This window comes from Protopterus annectens, chromosome 2.part0 (assembly GCF_019279795.1).
Source record: "Protopterus annectens isolate FY-2018-M chromosome 2.part0, PAN1.0, whole genome shotgun sequence".
Taxonomy (NCBI): Eukaryota; Metazoa; Chordata; order Ceratodontiformes; family Protopteridae; genus Protopterus; species Protopterus annectens.
The window spans coordinates 1,070,710,488-1,070,733,480 of NC_056728.1; the positions used below are offsets into that span (position 1 = coordinate 1,070,710,488).

A 22,993-nucleotide genomic window follows, 5' to 3' on the forward strand; every position below is an offset into this window, starting at 1 on the left:
GTGTTGAGTTGTACCCCAATATTTTCCAGTGTATCAAGAAATGAGGAGTGGGAATCCTGGGTCATGGTGTGCGATCTGTAGCAAGTTACAATTTGGATTGCGGTCTTGCCCAGAGTTAGTTGCACTTGGATAATCTTGGATGCATTATGCTGAGAAACTAGCCTGGAGGGGTGGATATCCTTAATGAATATGGACATGCCTCTGCCTTTAGTGTTTTGGTCCAGGTTAAGTGGCCGAAATGTTTGGTATGAATTATAGCCTGGTAATGCAGGGGTGCTCTTTGGAACCTTGAAACAGGTCTCTGTCACTGCACATATGTCGATGTTCTCCATGTTAAGGAGTGCCTCGAGTGAGTGCATTTTAAGGTTTAGACTTCAAGCACTGAGTAGCATTACCCTCAAATTTTGCTTGCTTGTACCTGTTACACTGGTGAATTTGTCATTTGAACCTTGCCTAAAAAGGCACTATAAGGGTGGCAAGAGCCTTAGCCAGTATCCGTAATCCCAAGGGCAACAGGTGCAGGCCATCTCTGGCAAAGCATCATGGTCTGTTGATCATGTCATCCTAGGCAGACAGATACTGGATCCTCTTAGAATGACACCAGAAGCTTAGCCAATTGTTGAAGTCAGTCATTTTCTTCTTGTGCTGTGGCATCATTCTGGGTGATGGCAGGATGCTACTCAGGGCTAGGGTCATACCTACCTGGGCTACAAGATTGGAGAGCTCCTCCATGACTCTTTTCATGTAGTCCTGGGAGGTACGTCTCAGGTCATTCACACCAACATGGACAATGACAGAGTCATATTTGTACTTGTTGTGGAGTGACCTGAGTGCGTGCATTATGTGGCGGATCCTGGTACCCGACCGGCAGCTGACAGTAACTTTCTCCTTGTTTAGCCTGGTGAGTGGAACATCAGTGTACCTGACTATAGAGTCACCCATAACTAGAGTGTTGGGTACGTTGTTATGCCTTATGGGCTGTGGTCGAGTGGCACACTGAATTTGTGAGCTACATGTCATTTGGGTTGTGTTGGGGGGGGTGGAGGTTGTTTGCGTTTCTGCTTTGGAGGTCTCTGTTGCTTGGGCAGATTTTTATTGAGAGCCTCTGTGAATGTTGGTGTGTGTTTTGTGTTTCTGTGTGTGTGTTTCCGTGGTGTAGGTTTTGAGGGACTATGTGATGAGTGTGGTGTGGTGAAAGTGTTTACCTTCTCCTCTTGACTGTCTAGTTCAGTCTTGAGTGAAAAGAGCTTTGCTTCCAGTTTGGCTATATAAGTGCATATCTCAAAGGTTGCAGTGCTGGGTAGTAGGAGGAGAGGGTTGTCTGTGTACATGAGGCAATTGCTACATTGCCCCAAGATGCCCAGATTCACTAGGAAGACAAGAGAAAACACAGAGAGCTGACCCTTAGACATGCCTGGATAGGAGCTTATTTATTAAGTACTAAAAACTGTTTTCCTCTAGACAAGTGAGGAAAGTTGAGTGCTAGCTTATTTAGTGCTTACAACAAGTGCTGAACTCAAAGAAACAGATTTGAGTGCTAAAACTAAAAAACTGGCTATTTCTAAGGGAAAATCTGAAGAGCAGACTTTATGGCACCAGGAATGGTTTAACCCTAGCTAAGCTGTGATGCATAAAGTGTATTTTTTTTTTATATAACAGTAGTAAATGAGAAAAAGCTAAAAACTGAGCCCCGTTCCAGCAGTCTTCGATCAGACAAGTAGGGTGCAGGGAACCTTCTTCAAAAAAATATGGCCTGGATTAGTGCTCAAGTTATACAAACAAAGCTAGATTCAGCAAGCCTGAATTTAGTCTATGCTACAGCAAACAAGGTGTACCAATTTCAGAAACAGTTCAAATAAGCAGGCAAAATAAGCCTTTAACCAGAAACTACCAGCTCAGAAGGGCAGTATCTACCCCCTCCTCCCACAAGAGTGCAGACCACACCTTCTTAATTTAAAATAACTGGCCCAAAGCCAAGTGCTTAAACCAGAACTAATACACTTTTAGAATAACAGACACTAAGCCTTCAATCAGCAACTCCCAACTTAGAAGGATGTAAGCTACCTGTTCTGCCACAACAGTGCAGACCACAAACCTTCTCAATGTAAAACAACTGGTCTGAAGCTCACATGCTTAAACCAAAGGCTTAGAATAACAGTTACAATTTAATCAGGCTACTAACAAGCAGTAATAAATGCAGCAGAATAAATGCAATTAAGTACTTTTAAGAACAGGCAGCAAAAGCAAAATAAAGTAGGAAGAAACACAAATACAGTAAAAGCAGATGGATAAAGTGCATTTTTATATAACAATAGAAAACAAGCAAACTGATTTAAACAAATTACCCAATTAACCAGTAACGCAGTGGTGGTGCTGCGGTAGCATTGCCGCCTCACAGTATGATGCGGTCCGGTTCGATTCTCAGCTAGAGCGCGTTCTGCGTGGAGACATGCGTGAATGGGCATACCTTCGTTGAAGGTTGTGCGTCAGGCCTGGCAAGCCGTTACATAAAAATCAACTGCCAAGCATTAGCAGACCGGAGTTCTGCTGTGGTGACCCCTAACCGGGAAAAGCCGAAAGACACAAACAAACCCAATTAACCAGTAAAAAAGCTCAAAACTGGGCCCTATTCCAACAGTCTTCAATCAGACAAGTTCTAACTGCACACTCCTGCCACTAGGGTGCAGGGGAACCTTCTCCAGAAAAAGATGGCCTGGATTAGTGCTCAAGTTATACAAACAGAGCTAGATTCAGCAGCCTGAATCTAGTCTATGCTACAGCAAACAAGGCGCACCAATTTCAGAAAGAAACAGTTCAAATAAGCAGGCACAATAAGCCTTTAACCAGAAATTCCCAGCTCAGAAGGGCAGAATCTAGCCTCTCCTCCCACAAGAGTGCAGATCACAAACCTTCTTAATGTAAAATAACTGGCTTGAAGCCCAAGTGCTTAAACTAGAACTAATACACTTTTAGAATAACAGACAATGAGTCTTCAATGAGCAATTCCCAACTTAGAAGGATGTAAGCTACCTCTCCTGCCACAACAGTGCAGACCATAAACCTTTTAACTTGCAAAACATGTTAAGCGGAAGAGGATGTTTGACCAGTAGTAGTATTTAATTGGGAAACAACCCCGATCCCACACCAATTGTCAGAAAAAAAACAAAAATGCATGAGGAACACAATAAAAACACGAGGCAAAAATCTGGTTGGTTGGGAGGTACGGGGCCCGCACTGGGTGAAAAGGTAATCTAATTTTCCGACTTTGGTACTTGTGCTCTGGTAATAAGGAAAGCTCTTCATTTAAAATAAATGGCTAAATGAATACAAGTGAAAATAATAGATATGTAGCCTTAACTTTAGATCAAGCCTTTATCCTGTCACTGTGAAATACCACAAAAGGCTCCCTGAACGTGAGGGCCTGTAATTCAGATATCTTTCTAGCTGAAATGACAGCCACAAAGAATGGTATTTATTTTCAAAGACAATAAACTGAGCGCCAACCTGCAGCATGGCTCAAAAGAGGGGATAATGTCTGCAATTAATAAAATTAAGATGTCATGAGGGAGGCACAAGCCTCCTAGGGGTTTCAAGCACAATACTCCCTTCATGAACTGCTTTCCCCAGACGTCTGAGGACAAGGAAGGATCCAGGTTAGCAGCTGTGAAATGAGCACCTTAACAGAACCACAAGGAAGGCCATTCTTGAAAAGTTCTGGACAAATACTTCGTGACCTGCAGTTCCTTGGACTCTATAAAAAGTCTTTAGCGAGCACCAGAGAAACATATTTCCATTTATCTAAATAAGACTTTCTTATCTTTCTGGCCCCATGCAGGACAAGTACTGCACTCTCAGATAAGTGATATTTGAATAATTTCAGACTGACAGGACCCATGCTGCCAGCCTCAGGTTCTTTAGCGTGGGCTATTACCAGAGTTCCTTTCTCCTGAGTGAAGACAGTACACTTGTTGTGGAAGAAGAAAGGAGGTTGACTCTTGACATGCATCCTCTCTTGCCATTTGAACGATTTGTGGGAACCAAAGCTGTCTAGACTGGAGAAAGACCAGACGGAAGACTCTGACTACATCCTTCCTGATTTTCTAAACCATCCTTGGCAACACAGGTAAGGTTGAGAAGGTGTCCATAAGGAGACCCAGAAGCATGACACACAACAGCTACAAGATGAGACAAACTCGTTGAAATATACACGTCAAAACTGTGTGACATTAGTAGAAAAGCATTTTTTAAGGACTACACCACCTTACTCACACATATAATAAGTATGCACTTGCACAACTGTAGAGAAAATAGAAACACACTGTCAATGTTGAATAAACAAGTTTGTACACTCCCAATTTTTGCAATATAGCTAATAACTGTTAATACCCTGCTACTTATAACTTTAGATAGCTGGGATCTGAGTGACTGAATTCATTCAATTACCATCTGTAACATGGTAACATTTTCAGGTGGCAAAGCAGAGTATTGCCTGCTCACCACAGGATGCAAAGTACATTCACAGACCATGCTTTCTAACAAGGAAACTTGAGACAAAATCATTCAATCAATTATTTTTTTGCATGACACCAAAAACATCACTTCTAGTAGATCTCTCAGTGCAACTGAAAGGAATACTTCAGGATCTAGCTTCCATCCATGACTGTTCACAATGGTTCTGCTTTACTTGCCTACCATCATGTTCTTGACTGCAGGGATTAGAAAGCACAAATGTGCAAGATCAGCTGTCAGCTAGACTGCATACGAACACAGCCAATCAGCATATTTGGTTATGAACGAGTATCTCTCTTTTACTCATATACATACATACACACACACACACACAGATATATATATATATATATATATATATATATATATATATATATATATGTGTGTGTGTGTGTGTGTGTTTATGTAAAACACCAGTGTGGGGGTATCCAACACTTGTTTCAAAATGACTGGGGCCAAGGCTGATCTAAATGCTATTATGGCCAAATACAAGACTATCATCTCCTTTAAGCTAATATGCTTGCACAACATAGCTTTAATGTGGACCTTCTACAACTCCAAATGAGTTATCCAAGAAAGATCTATGGCATATGTGCTAAGGGTTTGTATCCCCAGCTGGACTGGTCTCTTCTCTCTGAGTGCTACTTGTTGGGTCCACCAAGTAAACTGACACTGATGAAAGAATGAGAGGAATCATCTGAAAGAAAGGACAGCTGTACTACTGCTGGATATTCACAAGGTATCCCTGGCTTCTACATATATGAAGTCTGACTAGTGAGACTACTGTCCTGGAAGAGGTCATATACCCTAGGGCACATGGGGGATGCATCTGACCAAGCCTTCTGTGCCAGACAGGCAAAGTAAACTTAGCTACACAGACTTCTCCATGGGGATGTAAAGATACCCCTCATCCATATCGAAGTGAGCCCCCCCCCCCCCCCAGGAAACTCTGGACATTTCTGGGACCAGACTTGATTTTGGAAGGTTTAGACAGAAGCCTTTAGACAGGCAGTGTATGGTCAGCATTAGATATGTCTTACCTCCCCTTACTGGTAGGAAATGGCTCAAGCAGTCACACTGCTATGGGTAAATGTACAACCCTGCATCCTCAAGGATGTGAACACTGGTACCAAACATGTTATGAATAACCAAGGAGATGAAAACAGGAAAATAAACTCAAACCAACTTTGGTCAACATTGAATCTTACGTGCTGGCTACACTCCTTGTGGAAGATAATGTGGAAACAAGTACTCCTTAAGTCAAAAGTGACCAAGAAGATATTAGGTAAGAATTTCAGAATCTGGTCACCCACAGAAATTTCGTTAACTTCATGAGGTCCAAGCAGGTACTATCCTTCTATGGTTCTAAAATTAGCTGTGAACAGAAACGTTTTCCTTGCTACCTCTCTTGTAAAATCTCTGTAAGCCTATAAATCTGTCAAGACTGCTACAGGCTTGGGTGCATCCATGCCCAGAAAGTGCAAGTAGCATTTCTTGGATTTGGAAACTTCCTTGGACCCCTATTTAATATGTTCCTGTATAACATTTACAATGTCACCAAAGGAATATCCTTCGTGAGAGACACAGAAGACAATGTTTTCAGTATTGCTTGTATCATGGCTCAGTTGGATGTGTCATCAACATTCAGGTTTCACCACTATCTGCAGCTACTCTCTTTTTGCTGCACACTTAAGCAATGCTGTTCCAATATTTTGAAATGTAACTCAATTAACAGAAAAAAGTTGTCTTACCATAATTTGGCATCTGTGTTGTCTTCCTTCATTCATCCTCATGACAGGGTCTCGGATCTGACCCTCAGATCTAGCGCCACCACTTTCCACAGACTTGGAACTGACTCTGAATCTCCTCCCTCATACCCACAATCCCATGCATTCACCCAACTACCTCAGATCGATTTTGCCTAATCCAGTCATGCCACACTCAGACACATAAGACCAGCAGAACAGTCTCAGACAGAGGACCTAAGAGTCCTGAGTTCATCCAGGTTCCTCAAGAAGAAAGGCAAGGGGATGGCTGGGTGGGAAAGTGAGGATGAATGAAGGAATACAACACATATGCCAAGTTATGGTAAGACATAACTTTTTAATCTGATGCTGGCTCCTTCATTCACCCTCACGACAGGGTCAGAGTCCCCAGATACGAGAACCTTGGGTGGCCCTCATGGAAGGGCATATGCAGGAGCACCATCGAGCCAAAGGAAGCCCTGCTCCTGGAAATAACATCCAACTTGTAATGAGACACAAAGGTGTGATTATTAGACCCTGTAGCTGCCGCACAAATGTCATCAATAGAAGTTCTGGCATAGAAAGCTGACAAAGTAGCCATGGCCCTGGTAGAATGTGCCTTAGGAGGTTTAGGTAACTGCAACCCTCTGGAGGAATCAATGAAGGAGATGCAATCTGAGATCCATTTTGCCAAGGCAATTTTCCATACTGCCTGTCCAAGTCTATTCGAAGAAAAAGCTATAAAAAAGCTGGTCAGACCTTCTGTGTTGCTCGGTCCTGTTTAAATAAAAATGGAGCGGTCTATAAACATCTAAAAGGTGAAGAGTATACTCCCCTCTGTTTGAAAAATTGGGAAAGAACACTGGAATTTGACTGGACTGATTGATATTGCTTTCTGTAGCCACTTTAGGCATAAAAAATGGATTAGTGCTTAAGAACACTCTATCCCTATGGAATAATATGTAAGGAGGCTTAAAAGAAAGAACTGGAGAAACCAAGTAGTCAATTTCAGGGTTTGAAGATTTGGGTGTTGGATCCCTGATGGATGAGAGAGGAGGTCTTGAGTGGGTTTCAATATCCAGGGAGGATACTTCAGGTGAGACCACAGGAAGGCAAGAAGGGGGCAATGAGGATGACTGAGCTCTTCAACCTGCTTGCCTTCTGAAGAAACTTGGGGATGAGTGGAACAGGAGGGGTAAGCACACAAGAGACCTGGGGGCCAATCATGGATTAAAGCATCCCTTGGGGACTCTGCTGGAGGAGGGATCAGAGCGAAAAACTTGCTGAACTTGTTCAACTGCTGAAGATCTTGTTCACTACTGATTGGTTGAGGGACCACTCATGCGGAGTCAGAAGCAATCTACTGAGTCTGTTCGCCAGATTGTTGGTTTTCCCCAGGATGTGCACTGCAATAAGAAAGTGGTCTGAAGAGCTCGCCCACACCCACATGGCCTCCCTGCACAGGGGTTTAGAATGGGTTCCTCCTTGCTTGTTGATGTACCAGACAACTGACATGTTGTCGGTGTGTACTACAATAGTCCCAAGAGGGAGAACGTCCTGAAAGGCTTGCAACATCAGTAGGACAGCTCTCACACCTCGAGGACACTGATATGCAAACTGGTCTCGGGAGTTGACCAAATGCCTTGAATCATCTTCCCATTGTAATTCCCCCACCCTGAACTGGGAAGCACAGAGGTCACGGTGGCTATCGGAGGATCGCTGACAAAGGGTCTGCCGAGGATAACATTGTTGGAACGAATCCACCACCTGACATGATGTTTGCAGATGGGAGTCAATTTCAGGTGAAGGGACAAGGGCTGGGACAGAATGTACCATTGACTGGCTAGTGTCCACTGTAGAACCTGCATGAAGAACCTGGCCAGGGTAACTAATAGGATGGCTGCAGACATGGACTCCAAGACCTGCAAGATCAGAAGAGTAGAGGGGGCTTGACTGACTAATAACTGTTGGACTTGATTTCTCAGAAAGGTTACATAGTGTAGGGGAAAAGAAACTATCTGCTGACTGGTAATGAGCTGTGTACCTGTGAACTCTAGGTTCTGAACTGGAGTAAGATTGGACTTGTTTAAGTTTATGGTGATGCCCACGGATTGTGCTAACTGAACTACGTAGTCCCTAGCTTGAATCAGTCGATGCTTCATGGGAGCAGTTAGGAGCCAATCGTGTAAATATGGAAACACCTGGAATCCCCTGAGCCTCAGGTGAGCAGCTACCACCGCCATGCATTTGGTGAACAACTCGGGGGCTGTTGTGATTCGAAAGGGCAGTACTCTGAACTGGTAAATATTGGCTCCCAGCTGGAAGCGCATATATCTCCTGGATTTTCTGTCTATTTTGATGAGCGCATCCAGTCATCCTTCCTCAACAACAGCAGAATGGACTGAACCGTAACCATTCAGAACCTCGCTTTCTTTATGTACTCGTTTAACTTGCTGAGATCCAGAATGGGTCATAGGGCCCTTGTCTTTTTCGGCACTAGAAGGAAACAGGAGTAGGTTCCGAATCCTCTCTATTCGATTGGGACCAACTGGATGACTTTTCTGCAGAAGCTGCTGAATTTCCTGCACTGCCTGCTCCCACTGACCAAGTGGCTCGTCCAGGAGGTTTCTTGAATTCAGAGGGGTAAGACAAAAGGGAATATAATAACCTCTGCATATCACACTTAGCAACTAACAGTTTTGAGTCAATTAGGTCTAGGCTTCGGGGTGCAAAGCTAATCATATCCTGACTGCTTCCAGAGACGGATAATTGGGCAGCACCTCAGCAGTGCTGGCAGGGCTTATCAGAAGGGGTTCTCTAGAGCCCTGGTTCTGCAGACTCCCTCTTCCTCTGGGGCAGTGTCTACCATCAAACTCTCCTCCACTGCCTCTAGAAGAGGGTTCTCCATGAAGGTCCTGGAAAGGCCCTTGGTACTTGCAGAACCGCATTTTCTTGCCCCATGCTGGTTTTTGGAAAATGACCTCTGGGGTGGAAAAAGTACAGTTTTGTACCTACCATAAATGTAGATGTTCGAGTGTATACACTGCTGAAGTCATTACACTTGGGTTATCCTGCTGTCAGGCGGTTCCCCAGTCAGCCTGAGTTCCAAAGTCTTGGTCCGGCGTCGGTTGCTGTCGCCTCCTCCCTGATGTCAGTGCGATAGGGGCATACAAGATGCAGCCGACGCCATTTTCTTCAGTTTTTCTTGCCCAGATGTCAGGTGCCCCCAAAAGGTATGCAATTCAAATTGCTAATAAAACATACATAAGAAAAGCAAACAACAACTTTCAGTTACCAGCAAATACTCCCCATAGGTAGTAAAGGGTAGAAGGCATAGGTACGTACCAGCAAGTAAGAGGGGAAGGAGGGAGGGTAACCTTGACTGCAGCAGTGTCTACACTCTAACATCTACATTTATGGTAGGTACAAAACTGTACTATGTTCATCGTGTTACACTGCTGCATTCATTACACTTGGGTAGAATCCCAAAGCTGAGGTAGGGTGGCTGGTTCTATAAGGCATTAGGTGTGGCTATAAGGCCCTGCAGCACAGCAGTGGCGAAGCCAGCTCTGGATTTAGAGTATAAAGGCAGATGGTAATGCTTGGTGAAGGTATGCACAGAACTCCATGTTGCTGCTTCCAAAATGTCCTTGGTAGGCACTCCTCTGAGGTAGGCAGCTGAAGTGGCTGTTGCCCTGGTGGAGTGATATCTAATGCTGCTAGGTATAGGTTTCCCATGGTGCGTGTAGCAGAAACGTATGCAATGTCCTACCCATTTTGAAATAGTCTGTTTTGAAATGGCTTTTCCCTGTGCTCCTGCAGCATATGCTACCAGTAATTGCTCAGATTTTCTGAAAGCTTTGGTTTTGTCCAAGTAGAAGCATAACTGCCTGTGAATGTCCAAAGAATGCAGTAGTCTCTCCCCTTTATTCTGTGGTTTTGGATAAAAAGTTGGCAAGTGAATAGTTTGGTTTAGAGCCACACTTGAAACCACCTTTGGTATAAACGTAGGGTTAGTTCTTAAGGACACCCTGTCCTGGTGGAAAATGAGGAAAGGTTCCACTGCCATTAGTGCCTGTAATTCTGAAACTCTTCGAGCTGATGTTATTGCCAGGAGCAGAGCAGTCTTCCAAGAAGTATATTTTAATTCTGCTGTGTTAGCTGGCTCAAAGGGAGGTAAAGTAAATTTTTCCAAAACAAAGTTGAGGTCCCAAGTTGGAGTAGATGCTCTACAGGGCGGTCTTATGTTTTTAGCCTCTCTGAGGTACTGTTTTAGCAAAGGATTAGAGAAAATTGGAGGATCCGTGTTGTAATGAGCAGAGACGGCAGAGGTGTGGATCTTGATGGATGAAAAAGAGAGGCCTTTGTCCAGCATCTCAGTTAAATATTGTAGAATCTGAGGAATGTTTGGGACAAGAGGGTCAAGGCTGTGAGCCTGGTTCCAGGCACAGAATCTCTTCCATTTATCCGAATAGGCTTTCCTGGTACTAGGCCTTCTGGCCTCCAGAATGACATCCATAACAGCTTTGGAGAGAGGCATTGCTTGCTTGACTAAGGAATTTTCCATGCAGCTAGGTTTAAGGTCTTTAGCTGACTGTGAAGTATCTGATTGTTGTGCTGAGTCAGCAGATGTGGGATTTGAGGCAATATTCTTTAAGAATGGGTACCAGTGCTGGCGTGGCCAGTCTGGAGCAATCAGGATAATCTTTGGCTCTTCTTGCCTGGCTTTAATGAGAACCTTTGGAAGGAGAGGTAGTGGAGGGAAAGCGTATACTTGTAGGTTTTTCCAGCTGAATGAGATGGCATCCACTTTCCATGCTTGTGGATGGTAACTCCTTGTGCAGAATTTCTGTAGCTGGCAGTTCATTGGGGATGCAAACAGATCTATGTCCAGGCTCCACCATTTTTGTGTTATCATTCTGAATATTTGGGGATTCAATTCCCATTCGTGGAGATCCATGGTGTTTCTGCTTAAGTCGTCTGCCAGTGTGTTTTTCTCTCCTGGCAGGAATTGTGCTTGCAGATGAACTTGATAGTTTAGAGCTGTGTTCCACAAGGTCATGGCTTGTCTGCAGAGGGGGTAGGAGTGAGTGCCCTCTTGCTTGTTTATGTACCATGTAACTGTGGTGTTGTCTGTTTTTAGTAATAGTTGTCCTGGATGCAGCAGGTCCTTGAAAGCTATAAGGGCATTCTGTACAGCTAACATCTCTTTTTGATTGATGTGAAGATGCCTTTGTTCTGCGGGCCACTTGCCCTGAATACATTTTCCTGCCATGTGTGCTTCCCAGGCGTAATCCGATGCATCTGTTGTCAGTGTTTGCCTGGCTGTGGGTTGAGTAAAAGGCTGTCCCTTGTTGAGGTGACAAGCTTGAGCCCACCATCGAAACTCCTGTTGAAGGCAAGGAATTAGTGGTATAACTGTTTCCAAACTTTGATAGTGTTGAGACCATACACTCTTTAGGTACCATTGTAGTTTCCTCATATGCAATCTGGCATATGGAATTAGTAGTATGCAAGATGCCATGTAACCCAAGGCCTGCAGAATTCTTCTTGCAGGGAGTTGGGTTTTTGTTGCCATCAATTGAAAGTATCGAGTCAGTTGTCCTTGCTTGTCTGGCGTGAGATGAGCCATCTGGGCCGTTGTGTTCAAGCTGGCACCCAGAAATATTATCTCTTGTCAGGGCACTAGTTTTGATTTCTTTTCATTTACTGTGTACCCCAGGCAACCTAATAACTGTTTTACAAACGCCAGATGCTCTAGAAGAATGTCCTTGCTCTCTGCTTGAATGAGGCAGTCATCCAGGCACGGATAAATTTGAATTCCTTTCTGTCTGCAAAATGCAATTACTGGTGCCAGGCACTTTGTAAAGACCCTGGGCGCAGTTGATAAGCCAAAGGGCAGTGCAGAGAATTGATAGTGCACTGAACCTGCTATGAATCTGAGGTATCTTCTGCAGTTTTGTCTGATAGGGACATGCAGGTATGCCTCCTTGAGGTCCAACGTCACGAGCCAAGCTTTCTTGCCCAGCATGGGAAGAAGCTGCTGTAGTGTCAACATTTTGAATTTCGGAACATCCAGGTAAGGGTTTATAGAAGAAAGATCCAGAATGGGCCTCCAGGCTTTGTCCTTTCTGGGAACCACAAAGAGTCTTGAATAAAATCCTTGTCCTTGCTCTTGTAGTGGTACCTCTTGAATACCTCTCTTTTCCATGAGTGTTGTAATTTGTTTTGAGCCTCTGCCCATTGATTTGGTGGCAGATTTAGCATTCCTTTTAGCCCTGGCAGAGTCTGAAAGTGGAACCTGTAACCTTGAGATACAATGTTGAGAACCCATTTGTCTTTGGTGATCCAATGCCAATTGTGACAGAAAAGTGCTAGTTTTCCTCCCAAGGGGGCGGCCAAGAGACAATTGTTTGGCAGCTGTAATGGGAAGTCATTGAGGCTGCTTTTTATATGGTTGGGGCCTATCTTCCCCTTCTTTCTGACCTGGTGCACCCCATTGTAGAGGCCTGTAAGGACCTTGTGGTTGACCTCTACCTCTCGGACGTCTGTATCTGGCCCTTTGAGGTCTGTCTGCAGCCGGAAAGGACCAATTCTTTGTTGGCCAATTTCTGCTAAATCTTGGTGGCTGAACCTGTAAGAAATCCTTTACCGTTTGCATAGATTTTGCCTTATCCTCCATTTTCTTTAATACCTCTTCTGCCTTAACTCCAAATAACACATCCTGCTGTAAAGGTGCATTCAATAATTTTGCTTTAACATGATCTGGTAACGTATGTTCTTTTAACCAAGCATGCCTTCTAATGACTGAGCCTGTAACTGCTGCTCTACAGGAGGCCTCTAAAGAATCAAAACCACATTGCAAAGTATGCTTTCCCACTTGTTCAGCTGCATGCAATAAATCATGCATTTCTTTAAAATTAGGAGGATCTGAATCTGGAAGCATTTTTTGTTTTAAGTGAGACATCAAAAATTGCTGATATGTTAGCATGTGAAACTGGCAATTTAAGGCTCTCATTGCAAAGGTTGCAGACGTATATACTTTCTTTCCCCATCTGTCTAATGCTCTGGAATCTGTCAGAGGGAACTGTTTTTTTTGCTGATGAGGCCTTAATCCCTTTGGGTCCCTGAGAAATAGTTTCAGGGTCAGCAACAGGGCTTTTATACAGAAATTTGTGAGAGTCAGGGACTCTGTAATATCTATCGGGTTTAACTGGGACTGGAGGTAAGGAGTCAGGGTTTAAGATGGATTCAGTGTAGACATCATCCACAATATCTAACACTGGCGGAATAGCAAGGGGTCTGTGTTGAGGCAATAAAAGGAAGTCTCTGAGCCTTTTCTTGGATTCTGAGTAATCCTGGCCTTCCCAATTGAAATGCTCCCTCATGGTATGCAAGGTCTCCCCAAAGGAGTAGTCCTCAGGTGGAGAGGCTGATGGAACTGATTCCTCAGCATCAGAATCCTCATAAGGGGATAAGGAATATCCTAGGTCTGAGGATGAATCTGAAGAAATGGACACCTGATCGGAAGATTGATAGTCTGCATCCTGTCTGGGCCTTTTATCAGGAGGGGGATGGGACCCCCTGATCAGGGTGATTAGGTCTTCGGCCATTTTGAGCATTTGTTTCTTAGCCATGGAAGCCTGTCCTGGAGAATGCTGTATCTGTTTCTTTGTTTTTAACGGGGCCTGAGACTTAGTAGAGGGTTTAATGGTTAACTGGGTAGGTCTGAAGACACCCTCTGAGGCTGTGGATTGCTCAGCTACTTCGGTTCCCTCAAAAGGGTTAGTTTCGGTACGCTGAAAACATAAAGCGTCCGAAGGCCCAGCCAGCTCCACGTGGGAGTCGGATGCGGTCTGTGGTTCTGTGGAAGTGGTCGTCAGGGGCTGTGTAGGCGCCTCGCTGAAAACCGGAGAACTGGCGACCGGCCTAGAAGAGGCCTTGTCGTCAGTTTTGGGCCTCGGATGCCTGTCCTTGTCTTTGCGCTTTTTATGTAATCCTGTCGTCGGGAGTTCCGACAGCATGGTGTAATTGAATTTTCTGCCAAAATAATGTCAGGCAAAATCAAACCGACGTTTAATAGTGCGCTTGTTAAACCTAGCACAAAACCGACAACCAGTGACGTCGTGGTCTGGGCCTAGGCATGGAATACAATAGGAGTGGAAATCCTTATATGGTATTTGCTTCCCACAAGAAATACAGTTATTAACTTTTACTGACATCGGTCTGAGGCAAGAAAAAGTTTCCCCAACGGGGTACTTAGCTTTGTAGAAGACTTCGGTTTTGGATTCGGAATGAAAATCTCAGGAGTCGGCCGACCGGCACTTGCGAACTGCTTCTGCTTCGGGCACCACTTAGCAAGAAAGACTGAAGAAAATGGCGTTGGCTGCATCTTGTATACCCCTTTCGCACTGACGTCAGGGAGGAGGTGACAGCAACCGACGCCGGACCAAGACTTTGGAACTCAGGCCGACTGGGGAACCGCCTGATGGCAGGATAACCCAAGTGTAATGACTGCAGCAGTGTAACACGATGAACATCTTCATTCCAACAGCAGAAAGGGTCTTCCTGTCTTTTTCGTTGCGGGTGAGGGTGTCTGTAACAGAAGGCCCATAAAGGGAGGAGCCATCATAAGGGGCACTGGCAAATGACGCCTTGAAAGGCTCCAGAAAATCACACAGACTCATCCAGGCATACCTCCTTAGGGAAAGTCCTGGACCAGCTGCTTGTGAGGTACCCTCCATGGTATGTGGGAGATTAACTTCATCGATGAATTGGCAATGGATGTTGAAAAGTGGCCAGCTTGGGAGAAACTTTCTTAATTCCTCCACAGTCATGGAGTCTGAGAGGGAAGCGGTCAGCTCTTTGACTAGGTCCCTCTGGAGTGGAGTGGAGTGAGCTAAATAGTTTAATGATCTCAGCTCAAAAGTTGCCAAGGTATAAATGCACTTCCCAGTTCTGTCCAATGTTCTGGACTCCTTGTTCTGTGGACAGACATTGGCAATCTCCTCTGCCAGTTCCTTCTTGGTGGCTGCGGCCGCCATCATGATAGCATAGACCACAAGACCCATACGCCAGTGTTTCCTGTCTGAGGGGGGGCACTAAGAACCTATAGAGAACTTGGGTAGAGGCTCTATAGTTCCTTCTACTTGTGGCGAGATAGTAAATCCACTAAGGCATCCACTGGGGGGAGTTACCCGGGACATAGATGGGCCCATCCTGAATGCCTCCAAGAGAACTGACTCCTCAGAGGAAGGAGGTTAGGTAGACCACTCACCTTTCTTCTTCAAAATTTCTAACATGTCTCCAAAGGAGACATGCTCAGGAGGGGATCTGGGGGATCCTTCCCCTCATTGAAGTCAGTATCCTCGGATAAGGACTCTGGGGGGGGGGGTCCATGTGCCTCCTTTTACACGTCTTCTTCCGAGGAACCTCCTCAACAGGGTATTCTGGGGAGGTATCAAAAAAGGGAGATCCCTCCTGAGCAGGGAAGTCTTGGAGGCCATTTGGGATGGAAAGACTCATGGCAGGACGTGAGAGAAAGGCCCAGATCCAATGGAAGAACAGGGGTGGACTGAGGAATTTGTATGATCGAATCTCCAACTTGGGAGAAGACCCTCCCCACTACCTGAAAGACCAAAAGGTCAGGTGAAGCCCTATCCAAATCCCCTAGAGCTGAAGCTACCTACAAGAAATGAACAGGACTTACTGAATCCATGGTCTCCAGACGGGATCATACCCAAGCTATTGAGTGCTGAAGCCCCCAAGACAAGGGGCGGCTCCGAAAAGGATGGAGCCGAACCCAGCCGCCCGGATGAGGCACCAATGTCATGGCTCTGAGACTCTCTATGCTCCCGACAAAGCCAGAGAGGGGCTAGTCAAGGGCATACTTGGCATCGGGGAAGGAAGCTTCCTTCGTGCTGAGTCTGACATGTACAGTAGTCCTGAATCTCTAGGCTCTGAAGCCAGAGGATGGATCAGAGAAGGAGTCTGAATAGAATGACCCGGGTAGCTCATGGATCCGACAGGGGATGGAGTAGGAACTACCCCCATTTTGATCTGGGCCTTAGTAACCTCCTCATATGCCCATGTCCTCCTCAGACAAGCTTCTCGAGGACTTGGAAGAAGCTGTCGATGGGGGCTGGGAGTGCTTAGATTTAGTGGACAGAGTCAAAGACTGAGTTGACATCCCTGGATCCAAAGGTCTAGGATCCAAAGTAGGAGTCGACGTCAGAGTTAGGGAAACAGAAATAATCTCTCCTGGATCCGAAGAGACTGCAGGATCCGAATGGGGAGCAGACTGCTCTGAATCCGAAGGGGTCAAATCCATAGACTTCTTTGGCTTCTTAACAGAGACAGAATCCCTCGGGGAGGCAGGGAGGGACCTCTTCTTTGACCCCTTAGCCGAAGTAGAAGGAGAAAATGAAGCCAAGGTAGGAGGTCTGAGCCTCAGCCGAGGAAGGAAGAAGGCCCCTAAGAATAAGTTTGTTCCATCTGTCTGCCAAAGCACGAGGGTTAAAGGCAGCACAGATGGAGCATTCAGCTTTTAAGTGATGAGTTCCCAGGCAATACATACACTCCTTGTGGGCAACCTGGTTGGGGATTTTGTGCTCACAAGACGTGCAGAGCTTAAACCTGGGAACCAGCTTATCAGACATGATGAGAGCCAGCCCACCAAAACTAACTGACAGGAAAGCAGAAGCACTGGGTAAAACACCACAGATTTAGGAGAAAACGAATTAGCAACAAAAAACTATAAAACTACAGAAACTACAGCACTACAGTTCCATTTAAACACTTTCAAAATTTAACAGAGGAAAAATCTTTTTTTTTTTTTTTTTTTTAACTACAGGAGAAAAAGGAGAAAAGGAGGAGAGCTGGCACTAGCACATACACACACTCTATAACACTACCCAACGCTTGAGAGATAGGAATGCACGTCTGACTCGCTGGAGCGGCAAATGAGATCTGAGGTAGTTGGGTGAATACAGGGTATTGTGCATATGAGGAAGGAGCTTGAGAGTCAGATCCAAGTCCGTGGAAAGTGGCCGAGCCAGATCAGAGGGTCGGATCAGAGACCCTGTCGTGAGGGTGAATGAAAGAAACTACATCAGATCAGCGAGTTCAAACTCTAAAATCATAAAAATATATCACAAATGTATATATTTTTATTGAAAAAAAGTGGGACTGAACAATACACACTAACAGCAGCTATTGACATGTGAGTGGCAGCTACAATCACCTGCATCAGATATCGTTTCAGGAACAGTTAATTCTAACTATTAAGGCCTCATAAGGAAGCAGCTGTGGTTGAAGTTATAAAATTTATTTTTATTCATGACAAATAATGAAATTAAGGTCATCTGCATGAATTAGTCTGCATTTCTAATTTTACTGAAACCTATGTGTTCACATAAAAAATAACTATTTCCAGCTTTAAATAACCACACATGTAGGGTGGGAAACCATTGCCAGAGTATACAAACAGTACCAAAGCAGAAGCATTATAATTTATAACTACAATTAATGCAACCCGAAGAAAAAGAAGACTAAATCACATACCCTTCTACTTTACTGTGCTCTTCAGGTTTACGTTTTCGTTCACCTGGATCTTTTTCAACCTGCTGCTTCTGCACATTTCGTTTCTGGGCCATCTGGAATTTGCCATTTTTGACTTTCTAATTCAGTTCATAAAGAAAACAAAATATTTTATATGCAGTACTACATTTAAGTGTCATTTTAAAAGACAATGATATCAACACACTTAACTGGTCCACTCCCCGCTCTGCAGTTACAGATAATTGTTACAAAAGCCAGTTCCAAAACTTCTGTCTGGCTAGGACAAACATACCGATAGGTCAGTAATGCCTACGAAACAAAAAAGGCATCATACTTCCTCGACTCCACCAACTGCGTGTGTGTGTGTGTCTTTCGGCTTTTCCCGGTTAGGGGTCGCCACAGCGGAACTCCGGTCCGCTAATGATTGGCAGTAGAGCTTTACATGCTGGCTTGCCGGGCCTAACGCACAACCTTCAACGAAGGAACGCCCAGTCACGCATGTTGTCACACAGTAGACGCTTTAACTGAGAATCGAACGGACAACGTCTAACTGTGAGGCGACAACGCTACCGCAGCACCACCACCGCGGACTCCACCAACTGCAAACATTCAAAAACAACTCCACAAACTGGAGACTTTCAGTAAACACTAACTCTACACTTACAAGACCACTGACCTTCCCACACTGAAAGGCATACAATCTACCCTTCAGAGAAGAATTAACCTTAGGCAGGATGATCACCTAGAATATACAACCAAATGACAGTGCCAAATAATAATCACTGGCTAACATGGAGGAAGCCTTCCTTATAAAGTTCTGCCTGTCTGGTGAGAAAATATGATACTATAGGTATAACAGAAATCAAATGGAAATTCTGGAACAACCTCCACTAGAGCAAAAACATAATTATTTGTCAAGTTCAACTTCCTATTCATTACAATTTTGCTACTTAAGATACATCAGTCTAAGCATTTCTCTCTACAAATGATGCACGTACCTGCATCATAGCTGACACGAAAGGCACTACTACAAAAATACCTGCATATGAAGCTGGCTCTTCGACAAATAAAGTTAAGCTGCATTCTGCTATATCTTTAGATGTTTCACCTTCCTCAATTATTTTAACTTGTTTACCTCTGCTTGAACAGTCTCTAGTCCAATGACAAGTACTGTAACACAGCTCATTTAGATCTCCTGCAACACTTGCCAAGTAGATTTGTACATAAGGGTACTCTCACTGGCCAGTTTTACCTACCCAACTTGTTACTTAATTTCTGCAATGAAATATCCTGTATCCAAACTTACGTTAATGTCCACTGCAGTGCCCTGGTGCATTTTGTCTAAAAATGGGATTTTAGGACTAACTTCACTGAGGCAAACAAGTTTATTGTGTACTATCATTGTTGACTTAAACATTAAAGCCAAACCAAAAGGAACTGTAGATACTCTACCAAAGGTTACCTGACCACAAAAATTCCAAAGGAAAGAAGAAAAAAGCAGGCACTGGTCACCATGCTGAACAGCTTTAGAACTTTTATTTAAACCACAATTAAAAACACAGGAATGAGCGCTTTCGGGACCAGGCCCTTCTTCAGATACAAAACACAACTGCAGTTTTTATATAGCTCTTCAGTTAACATTCAGTACTGCACCCTCCTTTTCCTTAGTGCAGGTCTTAAAGGTATAACCCCATTTAAACCTAGGGTTTTGTATGCTGCTAGCTCAATGATCCATTTAGTTTCATTCAACTCTGTCTCATTAATCAAATCACCTCCCCTTTTGTTTTTATTTACACATTGTATAACCATAAACTTAAACTTATGATTTTCATACTTAGAGATGTGCTGGAAAAGTGCATTATGTCCATGTTTTAATCTTACAGAGGACAAATGGTTCAAAATTCTATTTTTCAGAATGCAGTTAGTTTTTCCTACATAAAATGAGCTGCAGTCTTGACAGACAGCCAGGTAAACAACATTCTTTGTTCTACAATCAGCATACAAATCAAAACAATATTGTTTTCCTGATACAGGGTGTACATAGGATTCTGCCTCCACAATGTGCTCACATGCTTTGCAATTTCTTCATTTTCGTGTACCTGCACATTGTGAAAAATTGTTCCTACTTTTTTCTGTCTTCCCTTCATGACATAATAAATCCTTCAGATATTTATTTCTTCTAAAGTCAAAAACTGTTTTTTCTCTCCCACTGCCTTGACTATTTTTTCATCTGTCAGTAAAACATTCCAATTCTGTTTTATTATATCACATATACACATACATCTGTAAGCACTCCTTTATCCATGAATGTGGGATACTGTCAAATGCTTTGCTGTAATCCATCCCTGCCATACTTATCTTCCTCCCCTTTTTACAATTTCTTTCTTATGGCTTTAGTTAGCAAATATGATCTTTTGTTCCATATGACCTTCTTTTATTACCATGATCGTGTTTTCTTCTAAATGACTATAAACTCTGCCTACATCAATTCCAGTATATCTTTTGTACATTGTCAGAAAGCAAGTTAATGGTCTACAGTTAGGATGGCTTACATGTTCACTCTTATGTAGGAGTATCGTTTTTCCTGTTGTTAACCAGATCTGTGTCTCTACTCAGGGCTAAATCTTGTGTAAAGATGTTAATAGTTTTAGCCAGAAGTTAGGTACTGCATCTTGGCCTGGGGTTTTCCAGTTAGGAGCGTTTCTTAATTTTATTTCAATTTATCTGACCATTACTTCATCCCATTTCACACTCAACACTCATTAGGCACATTATAGAGTACAACGCCCCTTTTGGAATCTACCTCACAAGACATCTGCAGCAGCTCAGCTGGAAAGGCCACAGAAGTACCTCACAAAGAGGATTACTGGCCTCAAACAGATGCCCTACACTGACCATCTCAAAAAACTCCAGCTTTACTCAGAGGTGATCTTTGTCTAACATATAAAGCTATGTCAAACCCAGAGCTGTTGGTCATGCTATACGTAAAGAAATCCCAAGCCCTCCACACTACACGCTCTAGGGACCTAAACCTTATCACCACAATAAACAGGACATGCTGGAGGGATAGATTCCTGTCCCAGAGACTTCCCATATCCTGGAACAAGCCACCCATCTATGTCAAGCAAAGTTCCTCATTAGCACTCTTCAAGAACGATCTTGATAAGTGGATGGGAAATAGGAACTACACCCCGGGGATCACTTCTGTGGCTCTGCTTGACAGGGGCACAGGAAAATAACTTTCTTGGGTGGCGTAAGCCAAGGAACCTTGTTGGCTAGGCTTACTTAGGCCCTTGGGCTGATAGCCCAGTACCTACCTATGAACCTATAACCTGCACATTTGAACTCCTTACTGTTTTGTTTAATGTTCCTATCCATTCAGCATACTTGATATGTTCTATAGTGTCTTCACAAATATTTCTCAAAAATGTGTCTATTTCTTCTTTTTTGTGTTGTTTCTATTTCTTTTGATTTGTTTTCCAGTTCTCTATACAACCTTTTTTTTTTTTTGGGGGGGGGTCATCAATTAAATACATATTTTGTACTTTTTCTTTATATTTATCTGCATATCTTCAAAGTTTTGTTTTGCCTATGCTGACATCTTTAGATTATTATTTGCAATAGTGTATGACAGATCCTGGTCTGTTCTGATACTGTGCATTTACCACGTCTATGTTTCTAAGTATTTTTGTTGATCTAGTCCCTTTTAAATATTCTTCTTACAGTGACACAGTTTTCTCTTTTCTCCCATAATGGCATTTTATTTCTTCTCTTCCTTTCCCTTAGTGTTCCATGTAACATATTCTATTATCACATGAATTTCTGCTAACAGTGATTACTGTGTTCATCTTTTTTTATCAGCCTTCTAACATTTTGGGTCTTATTTACTTTCTGTAATCTATTTCATCATCACTCATAATATGTCTATCCATCTCTATTAATCAAGCAACTCTTCCCTTAGATCATTTTCTTCTGATTTGATAGTGCATTACTTGCTCTCTGTTTCCTGTGGATATTTTACAGAAAATTCCAGAATGTCTTCCTGTGACATATCCCCTTCAGTTACATAATGCATCATTTGGTGCTCCTTCTTAATGGGAACTCACTGGCCCATCACTCCACAACATTGCCTGCTTCTTCCCTTGCTCTGCAACTCTAACTGAACATCTGCACTGGTTTCCTGCTAAAGGCTTCAATGCCTCATCATGGGGAAAGTCATCAGATGCTTCCTGCTGTACCTGTTTCTCCTTAGTTTGGGGACTCACTGTTCCACCATGCTGTGACATTACCCGAGTTGGATTTTCTGCACTAAATCCTTCACTTCATAGGTAATCCATAACCTCAGTTGTGATTTCTTTTACTTCTCTATTAATAATCCTTTTTTCTACTTTCCCCCTTTGTTTTCTTATTTTTATTGGGAAATTTTCCATCTCTGGTTGCCTTTTCTTATATTTCTATTCAAACATCTTCAATGCTGCTTTTTTGTATTTATTAGTTTTGCTTTCTCCATTGCATAATATTGCACCATGTCAAATCTCTTTTTCTCTCCCATATCCGTATTTCTTCAGATGCCTCCTGGCAGGCCTGTTTCGCCTTAATGTGGAGACTCATTGTTCCATCATGTTGCAACATTATCTATGTTTGACTTTCTACACTAAATCCTTCACTTCGCAGGAATTCCATAACTTAAATTTCTATTTGTTTAACTTCTACCTTACTAATCATTTGTTCTACATTCCCCCTTTATGTTCTTATTTTTTGTATTGTGAAATTTTCCATATCTGGATGCCTTTGCCTGTATTTCTCTTCAAATATCGTCTGAGTCACTTGTTTTGTATTGATTAGTCTGACTTTCTTCTTTCTATAAATACTGCATCATATCATGTCTCTTTTTTTCTTTCCCATGTCCATTTTTCTTTTTTATACCTTTTTTATTCCCCTGTAAGACCTGAAAAATGTTCCTGCAAATAACACGCATGAACTTGCGATGTGATCACTGAAAAAGTGTTTCTTAGGAGCATATATTCTGTGAATGTAAGCAGCTGCTTCAATTCAAAAATGACTTGAATAATATGCTAAGTTTTATACTTGGAAAATGATTTCACCTCAATATACAGATGTTTTTGTTGACCTGACATAAAATACCATGCTAAAGAAGTGAAAGTGTTGCTATTTTTAGT

At 43.2% G+C, this 22,993-nt stretch overlaps 1 protein-coding gene across 6 annotated transcripts in view; it reads right to left on the reverse strand.

Annotated features, from left to right (window-relative positions):
* Positions 1-22,993, reverse strand: part of PSIP1 (PC4 and SFRS1 interacting protein 1) — an 801,135-nt gene that overhangs the window by 224,055 nt on the left and 554,087 nt on the right. For all 6 annotated transcript variants that reach the window (XM_044061285.1, XM_044061284.1, XM_044061281.1 and 3 more), the window contains one exon: positions 17,817-17,932. In XM_044061285.1, the coding sequence (XP_043917220.1) occupies positions 17,817-17,932 (116 nt within the window). The remainder of the gene's footprint in view (positions 1-17,816; positions 17,933-22,993) is intronic.